Genomic DNA, 10,605 nt, shown 5'->3' with positions numbered 1-10,605 from the left:
TTTCACTCACCAATGGAAACAACCTCTCTACATCTATCTTATCTATTCCTTTCATTACTTTATGTTTCTCTAAGACTCCCCCCTCATTCCTCTAAATTCCAAGGAATATGGCACCTAAGGGTTAAGGACTCCTCTTTACTGCACTGAAGCAAGGCTGACACCTCCTTCAGGTTTTGGGACAGAGGCGAGCCAGAATGGTTCTGTATGGGGTGAAACAGCATTAATAAACTCATAAAGAAAATCAAACAGAGCATTAAACAGGGACCTTCTGCTACGCCTATTTTCCATTACCAAGGAAACTAGTTTCACCCCTCATATGTTTCACCCACTTTGTGTTTTTTTTAATTAAAACACTTTTCATGGAATGAATGATGCTGAATTTGGAAGTAAGAGGTCAGAGGGGGGTGACGGAGGTGCTTCTATTTAACCCTGGTTCACCAATGGCCCATTTGTCACACAGAGCTGCTTGTCCAGACAGTATCCAGGGTGGACTGGGCTAAATCAGACATTCTTCCACATCCGACAGAGAGTTTCCTCCACATCCAAACACCTCGGCTACTGTGGAGAAATGTTGATTCTCCTGCTCCTCGGATGCAGCCTGGCCTGTTGTGCTTTTCCAGCACCACACTCTTGACTCCAACCTCATCTACTGTGTCCATTGCTCTCAATGTGATCTTCTCTACATTGGGGAGATAAGATGCCAACTTGTGGAACGTTTCAGAGAACACCTTCAGGACACACGCACCAAACAACCCCATTGCCCTGTAGCCCACCACTTCAACTCCCCCTCCCACTCCACCAAGAACATGCAAGTCCTGGGCCTCCTCCACCACCAAATCCTAGCCATCTGATGCCTGGAGGAAGAACGCTTCATCTTCTGCTTTGGGAGCCGCCACCCACACATCAACGTGGATTTCACCAGTTTCCTCATCTCTCCTCTCCCCTCCTCATCCCAGATCCAACCCTCCAAATGGTCACCGCCCTCTTGAACTGTCCTACCTGTCCACCTTCCTTTTTACTTAGCCTCCACCTTCTGCTCCATCCTGTCACCATCACCGCCTCACCGTCATCTACCTATAGTCTGCCCAGCTACTTTCCCCTCCAGCCCTACCCATATCCCTATTTATCACCCAGCCCCTTCTCCCCAGTATTCCTGATTTGGGGCTTATGCCTGAAACGTCAGCTCTCCTGCTCCTTGGATGCTGTCTGACCTGCTGTGCTTTTCCAGCCCCCACACTTTTCGACTCTGATCGCCAGCCTCTGCAGTCCTCACTTTCAACATTGGTCAGAATGGGAGCCTCCCCTTGTTTGAATGAACTGTAAAGCCCCGTTAAGAGGTCTCAAAGTCCCTGTTTGATTTGGCAGCACTTTAAGCAGGTAAGCATGTGGCTTCGGGGCTTCAGCCGCGGCATCCTGACAGAGCTGAGCCGAGCTGTGACCAGTGAAGCGGGGTACACCATGCAGAGGAGCCGGCCCCTGGCGAAGGTGTTTGTGAGCCGGCGGGTCCCACAGGAAGCGCTGAACCTGCTCCGAGACTCGGGCATGTGAGTGTTTTCATTACTACAGGATTCCTGGTCCAGAAAAAAAAATGTCAATGCCACTTATGTATTCAGATAATTTATCACCTTCATTGGTCAACTCTAACCTAACTCGCCAGCTACGTTATACTTAGGCTTTAAAAATTGAAATAGTTTAAATTAGGAGACATCCTTGGTACAGAGCAGGGGTTGATCAGCAGAGCAAGATACCCCAGCCCCTCAGTTCCAGAAAGCAAAGAACGTTGGAGAGATCAAGACTGATTGCGTCTTTAAATTAAAGTTGTTTATTTGCTTTCTCATAAAGAAAATTGAAAGAATTATTTTCCTTACCTAGGATGATTCTTACCTAATCTCGAAGTTATTAACAATTAGAATTCTAATGGACCATCTATTGCAGCAAAATCTAAATGTGCTAGAATATACAGCGAGTGTTTACATGGGTCAGGGAAGAGAAAGATCGTTTTGAAATGGTTAGGCGCTACTATCTCCCGCGGTAACTCAATCCAACATAAATCTGTAAGAGAAATGTTTGCAGCGCACAGTTTCAGTTGAGCGAAGTCGGCTCACAGGTGTAATTAGACATAGGGACATGCACGATCCCCGTGGAAAGGGTGTCTCAGGCTAGCTAGAGTCCGTTACAAAACTGAGTCTTGCAAACTGAATAGTATTGGTGTGCTGTAGTGATCAACACGATATCTGGAAAACTAGCCAGAACTTCTAACCCTGATCGTTGTTCAATGACCCTCTGCCGTGATGTACCTGATGTCAAATAGTATGGTCAATGGAGGGAAGGTTGATAAGACCGTTCATCAGGTCTGGGGACAAGGAAGGGAGCACATAAGTAATTAGAGAGGCGGGGCATGGGGGGGGGGTGGTGGGGAAGGATGGGTGGGATGGTGTTAGGTGGTTGCAGATGGGATAATCATGACGGGTTAGTGGGGAGGGATGGAGCTGATAGGTGAAGAGGAAGAAGGACAGGCTAGGTCAAGTCAGGGAGGCGGGAAGTACAGGGAGGGCAGGACATGGGATGAAGCTAGGGATGGAGAGATCTTGAAGTCAGTGAACTCTATGTTGAGGCTGTTGGGCTGTAAACTCCCAAAGCGAAATATAAGGTGTTGTTCACCCAGTTTGTGCTTGACCTCACTTTGACAGTGGAGGAGGCCCAGGATGAACATGTTGCTAGGGGAGTGGGAGGGGGTTGTTGAAATGGATGGCAACTGGAAGATTTTGTTGTTTGGTGCACTCCACACGCACCAATCAACACAGACTCAGAGATTGGTTCGCAGAGCAGGTTTTCTTTGGTTAAAGGTAGGTTAAATTTAGATTGATACCTGGGAGGAATGGGTTGTCTTATGACAATAGATTGGACAGGCTGAACCTGTTTCTACTGGAGCTTAGAGAAGAGTGAGGAATGACCTGATTAAAGTATTTAAGATTCTGAGCAGTCTTGACAAGATGGACAAAATTGGAAAAGGATGTGAAATAAAAACAAAAATGACTGGAAAACCTTGGCAGGTCTGGCAGCATCTGTAGAGAGAAAGCACTTAATTCTTTGGATCCAGTGACCCTTCTTCAGAACAATTCTGAAGATCAAGGTGAGGAGAACTGCGTTATGAAGTTGAAGGCATGTACTGTACCTTTAGATTAGATTGAGATTACCTACAGTGTGGAAACAGCCCTTTGGCCCAACAATTCCACACTGACCCTCCAAAGAGCTACCTACCCAGACCCATTCCCCTATCACTACGGGCAATTTAGCATGGCCAATTCACCTGACCTGCACATCTTTGGAATGTGGGAAGAAACTGGAGCATCCAGAGAAAACCCAAGCAAACTCCACGCAGTCGCCCGAGGTTGGAATTGAACATGGGTCAAAGAGCAGATACGACGTGTCCTTGATATGTATGTACCTATCAGGCAGGAAAGAAATGGTCGTGTGAGGGAGCCTTGGTTGACGAGGGAGGTTGAATGTCTAGTAAAGAGGAAGAAGGAGGCTTACATAAGGTTGAGGAAACAGGGTTCAGACAGAGCAGTGGAGGGATACAGGATAGCCAGAAGGGACCTGAAGAAAGGGATTAGGAGAGCTAAGAGAGGGCATGAAAAATCCTTGGCGGATAGGATCAAGGATAACCCCAAGGCATTTTATGCGTATGTGAGAAACCTGAGAATGACGAGAACGAGGGTAGGTCCGATCAAGGACAGTAGTGGGAGACTGTGTATTGAGTCGGAAGAGATAGGAGAGGTCTTGAACAAGTACTTCTCTTCAGTATTTACGAACGAGAGGGACCGTATTGTTGAAGAGGAGAGTGTGAAACGGACTGGTAAGCTAGAAGAGATACCTGTTAGGAAGGAAGATGTGTTGGACATTTTGAACAATTGCCCGTAGTGTTAGGTAAGGGGTAGATGTAGATCTCGATGTAGATGTAGGGGTATGGGTGGGTTACGCTTCGGCGGGGCGGTGTGGACTTGTTGGGCTGAAGGGCCTGTTTCCACACTGTAGGTAATCTAATCTAATCTAATCTAATTATGAAAAAACAAGAGTTCTCCCATATTTCATCAGAATGTCCCATTCTCATGATGTACCACAGTTAATCAATGACAGTTCAATTAATGGGTTATCAACTGCATCAATTCAAAGTGCTTCGGATGAACTTTGACTTTATTCTCCAAGTGCAACTTGATACTGATTTGAAATAAAATAAATAAAATCTTTAAAATCTTCTTTTGGATTAGAAGTTAAACCTCACTGATAGATATAAAGCAGTGTTATCCCTTTATTTATCCACTGGGCACATGTTTAATTAGGAATCCAGATGTGGATAATTGCCACACAGAAATAGAAATTGAGTAAAGACATCGTTGTTGGGCATGTACTCATTGAAGCAAGCTTCGTTGTCTGGCCTGCCCTGGGTATCTTTATGGCTTTCTCCAATCGGTTAGTTTCATCTTTATCTTCAAGCCCAGTCCCAGCATTATGTGAGGTCGATGGCCCTATGTTATCTGAGAATTTTGGAGTTCAAATTAATGATTAGGCCTGAGCAGACAAGTTGTGTTTGGGGTTAAGAGGTGTGTGTTGAGAATTGGGTGCAATAGTGAGGGGTTTGATTGAAGCATGGAGCACACAGGAATTATGATGGAGGTCCATAGACTTCTAGCAGACATCCTCTGTTCCTAGCACTAGTTCGTTTTTGGGGAGAGGTATAATGAAAGTTTTAGGCCCCTTTTATAGAATAAATTTATAATAAACATGCATCTATGTCACTTCTAGTGGGATAGAGACAATTCAACAATGTCATTTCAGTCTGCCCTGTCTGCAATTCCTCTTTAAAACACTGCTTTTGAGATTTGTATTCCATCTGTATTCAGCCCTACCTGCCTTGAAACTGCATAATGTCAATGCCAGGGAAGAGCAGGATAATTATATTTTCTTTCTCTATCCCCTAATACATATACCAGAGGTGCAACAAAATTTGGGCTGAAAATGTGTTGCTGGAAAAGCACAGCAGGTCAGGCAGCATCCAGACAACTTGCGGAACGTTTCAGAGAACACCTCTGGGACACCCGGACCAACCAACCCAACCACCCCGTAGCTCAACACTTCAACTCCCCCTCCCACTCCACCAAGGACATGCAGGTCCTTGGGCTCCTCCATCGCCAGACCATAGCAACACGACAGCTGGAGGAAGAGCACCTCATCTTCCGCCTAGGAACCCTCCAACCACAAGGGATGAACTCAGATTTCTCCAGTTTCCTCATTTCCCCTCCCCCCACCTTGTCTCAGTAAAATCCCTCGAACTCAGCACCGCCTTCCTAACCTGCAATCTTCTTCCTGACCTCTCCGCCTCCCCCCCCCACTCCGGCCTATCACCCTCACCTTGACCTCCTTCCACCTATCACATTTCCAACACCCCTACCCCAAGTCCCTCCTCCCTACCTTTTATCTTAGCCTGCTGGACACACTTTCCTCATTCCTGAAGAAGGGCTCATGCCCGAAACGTCGATTCTCCTGCTCCTTGGATGCTGCCTGACCTGCTGTGCTTTTCCAGCAACACATTTTCAGCTCTGATCTCCAGCATCTGCAGTCCTTACTTTCTCCTGCAACAAAATTTCTCAGCATGGTCTGGCTACCGTCCCTGCACTGGCATACACCTGGTAGGGGCTCGCACTTTGACCAATGTGCAGAACCAAACAAGCTGTGTTCCTCAACACCAGATGGGAAGACTGAGATCCCCTTATAGGAAAGGGAATAGTTTTCAATCATAACATTTGCAATGGTCCTGGATCTCCCGCAGATAACTGTAGTCCTGTAGGCAAGAGGAGTGAGCACTTGAGGGTGGAAGGAGTGCCAACTGCCCCTCAGCAAAGGTCTGAGGAATGTGAGGCTGATGCCCCAGTAATGATAGTATCCTGTTTGTTCTGCATTGTTACATTTGGCCTATGCCTACTCCACAGGATACCAACTCTGCACAGTTATTTTAATGTCAAAGCTTTACAGAACGTGCAGAGAATAGTGACCAAACAGGTAGATGAGAGTAAACCAGTTGATGTGGTGTATATGGATTTCAGCAAGGCGTTCGATAAGGTTCCCCACAGTAGGCTATTATACAAAATGCGGAGGAATGGGATTGTGGGAGACATAGCAGTTTGGATCAGTAATTGGCTCGCTGAAAGAAAACAGAGGGTTATAGTTGGTGGAACATGTTCATCATGGTGTCCAGTTGCTAGCGGCGTACTGCAAGGGTTGGTGTTGGGTCCACTGCTGTTCGTCATTTTTATAAATGACCTGGATGAGGGCTTAGAAGGGTGGGTTAGTAAATTTGCAGACGCTACTAAGGTCGGTGGAGTTGTGGATAGTGACAAAGAATGTAGCAGGTTGCAGAGAGACATAGATAGGATGCAGAGCTGGGCTGAGAGGTGGCAAATGGAGTTTAGTGTGGGCAAGTGTGAGGTGATACACTTTGGCTGGAGTAATCGGAATGCAAAGTACTGGGCTAATGGTAGGATTCTTGGGAGTGCAGATGAGCAGAGAGATCTTGGCGTCCATGTACACAGATCCCTGAAAGTTGCCACCCATATTGACAGGGTTATTAAGAAGGCATACAGTGTTTTGGCCTTTATTAATAGAGGGATTGAGTTCCAGAACCAGGAGGTTATGCTGCAGCTGTACAAAGTTCTGGTATGGCCACTCTTGGAGTATTGTGTGCAGTTCTGGTCACCGCATTATAAGAAAGATGTGGAAGCTTTGGAAAGGATGCAGAGGAGATTTACTCGGATGTTGCCTGGTCTTACAAGGAAAGGCTGAGGGCCTTGAGGCTGTTCTCGTTAGAGAGAAGAAGGTTGAGAGGTGACCTAATAGAGACATACAAGATAATCAGAGGGTTAGATAGGGTGAACAGGGAGAGCCTTTTTCCAAGTATGGGGACGGTAAACACGAGGGGACACAACTTTAAAGTGAGGGAAGATAGGTATAAGACAGATGTCAGAGGTAGTTTCTTCACTCAGAGAGTAGTAAGGGTAGGGAATGCTTTGCCTGCATCGGTAGTAGATTCGCCAAGTTTAAGTGTATTTAAGTCGTCATTGGACAGGCAAATGGATGTACATGGAATAGTATAGGTGGGATAGGCTTCAGATTAGTATGACAGGGCGGCGCAACATCGAGGGCCAAAAGGCCTGGACTGCGCTGTAATGTTCTATAATAGTACTATAGATGAGGTAGGTCAATTGTGTGAAAGAATTGGAGAAACTGACATTGTTCTCTGTGAAGCAGAACAAGTTAAGAGAAGATTTGATTGAAATGTTCAAAATCATTCATGGTTTTTGATTGGTTAAATAATACTTCAGTGACAGAGAGGTTGTTAACCAAAAAACATTGTCAAGGTTATTTGCCACTGGTGACATGAAGGAAGAAAAATGTACACTGTGAATTGTTATGATCTGTAGTGCATTGCTTACATGAATAGATGTTGGAAACTGATTCAATAATAACTGATAAAAAGAATTGGAGAACTGATTGAAGGGGAAACATTTGCAGGGGAAAAGACAGGGCAGTGCAGTGACTTGGATAGGTCTTTCAAAAAACCAGCACAGTTAAAATGGTTGAATGGGCTTCTTTAGTGCTTCATCATTCTATAATTCAATGAAATGGGTGTACATCTGGCTACAAAGAGGGCATGAAAATGTAGGAATAAAGACATGCATACAAAAATAAAGTAAGAGAATTAAAGTTAAATTGCAAAAGCAGAAAATCTGAAATAATAACTGGAACTGCAAAGAATAGATAACATAGGAGGAGGGCGAGACCCTCCTTTTTAATTTGCTCGGCTTTTAAATAGATCATGGTTGATCATCTACCTCATGATCATTTCCCCACACTACTACCATCTCCTTTGATGTCATAAGTATCCAGAAAACTAGCCTTCCCTGTCTTGGATGTATTCAGAGGAAGCTCAGTTATCGGAGTAAAGAATTCCAAATATTCATTATCCTCTAAGTCAATAAAATCTTCCTCATCTTAGTTCCAAATGGCATGCCCCTTATTCTGAGATTGCCTCCCCTGGTTCTATATGCATTTACCCTTTCTAGCCCTGAAAAAGAATTGTGTAGGTTTCAACTAAATCAGGTCTCTCTCTTTGAAACTCTCAAGAGGATGCAGGTCCAGTCTCCTCACAGGATAGCCCCATCATCTCAGGAACTCTATTTCCCTCCCTCTATGATAAGATTATACTTTCTTGGGTAATGGGTCCAAAATGTATGAAATACTTGTGCATTCTCACCAACCTTCTAAGCAATTGTTGTAAGACATCTTTACATTTACATTCAAATCCTCTTGTAATAAAGGCCATCCTACCATTATTTTCCTTCTTGATTGTTTGTTACCCAAGATGTAAACTTTAAATAACTCATGAACAAGTTCACCCAAGTCCTATCTTGACATCTGTACTTTCCAATCTCACACTGTACTTCCATTCCTCTGACCACTTATTCACATCATATTCCATCAACCACGTTCTTTCCTATTTACTCAACTTGTTCAAATGACCATGCAATCTCTTTGCACCATTTTCTCAACACACATTCCCACCAAGATTTGTTAGCTGCAAACTTGGAAGTAGTATACGTGGTCCCCCACATCCCAATCCTTGTAATGATTGCAAACAGCTGGGATACAAGCACTGATCCTTGCAATACCGTGCCCCCCCGCACCCCCCCCCCCCCAACCCACTCACAAAGCACCAAATGAGAATGACTTGTTTATTCCTACTCTTTTCATTCACATATCTTTGATCCATGCCAGTAGATTACCCCCTTTCCCATGTGTTCCAATCTTGTTTACTAATCTTCTGTTTGGGATCTTATCATAAACCTTCTGAAAAACCAAATACACCACAGCCACTCGTTCCACTTATCTGCTCTATTGGTGTAACAGCCTCAGAAATCTCAACAGGCTTGTCGAGTATAATTCTCCTTTGCATAAATCCATGTTGACTGTCTAATCAGATTATTGTTTTATAAGTGTCTACTTATCACATTCTTTATCATGAATTCTAGTATTGTCTGTCATCAGGCTAATGTGTCCAACGGTGCCTCATTTTCCCTCGCACTCCTTTCTTAAATGGTGATGTTGCATTTGCAACCTTTCAACCTGTGGGCACTATCCTGAATCTATAAAGTTTGAAATAATATCAATGCATCCACTATTTCTACAACTATTGGATAACTATTTCAATGCCCTAGGATAAAATTTGGGAATTTTTCAACTTTTGGTTCTGTTAAATCCTCTAAACTTAATTGTTTTCAATATCTCAATCTCACTAGTACTTTGGAACTTTATTATTTCTGGAAAATAACCTCAACACAGTTCTATCAAAACTCAGGCACAATTCTCATGCCTCCACCCCTTCTGATGTAATCTTCCATTAGTCTTAGTTTTTCATGAACACACTTCGAAGATGTTTCAAAGTACTGAAGTATGGAGTATTTTTGAATTGTAGCTGAAAAATGTGTTGCTGGAAAAGTGCAGCAGGTCAGGCAGCATCCAAGGAGCAGGAGAATCGACGTTTTGGGCTTAAGTCTTTCTTCAGGAATGCTTCAGGATTCCTGAAGAAGAGCTTATGCCCAAAACGTCGATTCTCCTGCTCCTTGGATGCTGCCTGACCTGTTGCGCTTTTCCAGCAACACATTTTAAGCTCTGATCTCCAGCATCTGCAGTCCTCACTTTCTCCTATTTTTGAATTGTAGTCATTGTCATAATAATAGAAGAAACAATGTTCCACACATAGCAAGATAATAACAGTATAATTTGGTTTTGGGTGTTGTATGGGAATGAACATTGGTCAGAACACTGAGGAAAACTCAAATGGTGCCATGAGACATCTTTATATCTACCTGAGAGGAGTCAAGGTTTTAACATCTGAACTGAAAAAGGCACCTCCATCAGTACTCAGGAGATTCATCACTGCACTGATTTTTAAATGTAGGTTGTGTATTCAGTATGAAGTAGAACTTGAGCATAACTCTGATTCAAAGGCTACCGCTGATCTACAGTCAACACTAATAGGTTCATTTTGTGTATTTTTAAAATTTCAGCTGTGATATTAAGCACTGGGATTCTGATGACCCTGTACCTCGCACAGACCTGTTAAAAGGGGTTGCTGGAGTAGATGGATTATACTGTTTATTGACTGAGAAAATAGATAAGGAACTTTTAGATACTGCAGGTACAATTTTATATAATTTCTATAATGAATCTTTGTTAAATTTAAAAGACTGAAGTAAGTAATTACTTTTATTTAGAATTCAAGGAGCATTTCGATACAATGCCTGAGAGACTAATAACTTTTAAAAGGAAATTTGAACTTCAAGTATGGCTGGCATGACAAGATTTCAAGTTTTAAAAATGTTGCTGTGAAAGCAAAATAGATTAAGCACTATTACAGTCGACAAATCATACTTTCAAGAACTGAACAGAAATTGCCCCTTTTATGTTTACAGGAGAATCGACGTTTCGGGCTTAAGCCCTTCTTCAGGCTTATGCCCGAAACATTGATTCTCCTGTTCCTTGGATGCT

The 10,605-nt window shown here is 43.5% G+C and overlaps 1 protein-coding gene across 1 annotated transcript in view; it reads left to right on the top strand.

Annotated features, from left to right (window-relative positions):
- Positions 1 to 1,345: 1,345 nt before the first annotated feature.
- LOC140493568 (glyoxylate reductase/hydroxypyruvate reductase-like) overlaps positions 1,346 to 10,605 on the top strand; it is a 36,076-nt gene continuing 26,816 nt past the window's right edge. The window contains exons 1-2 of the mRNA XM_072592143.1: positions 1,346 to 1,544; positions 10,125 to 10,255. Coding sequence (XP_072448244.1) covers positions 1,384 to 1,544; positions 10,125 to 10,255 — 292 coding nt within the window. The 5' untranslated portion in view covers positions 1,346 to 1,383. The remainder of the gene's footprint in view (positions 1,545 to 10,124; positions 10,256 to 10,605) is intronic.

The sequence above is a fragment of the Chiloscyllium punctatum genome, chromosome 2, assembly GCF_047496795.1.
Source record: "Chiloscyllium punctatum isolate Juve2018m chromosome 2, sChiPun1.3, whole genome shotgun sequence".
Taxonomy (NCBI): Eukaryota; Metazoa; Chordata; class Chondrichthyes; order Orectolobiformes; family Hemiscylliidae; genus Chiloscyllium; species Chiloscyllium punctatum.
The sequence above is the reverse complement of the archived record's forward strand: the minus strand, read 5'-3'. Positions and strand labels throughout refer to the sequence as shown.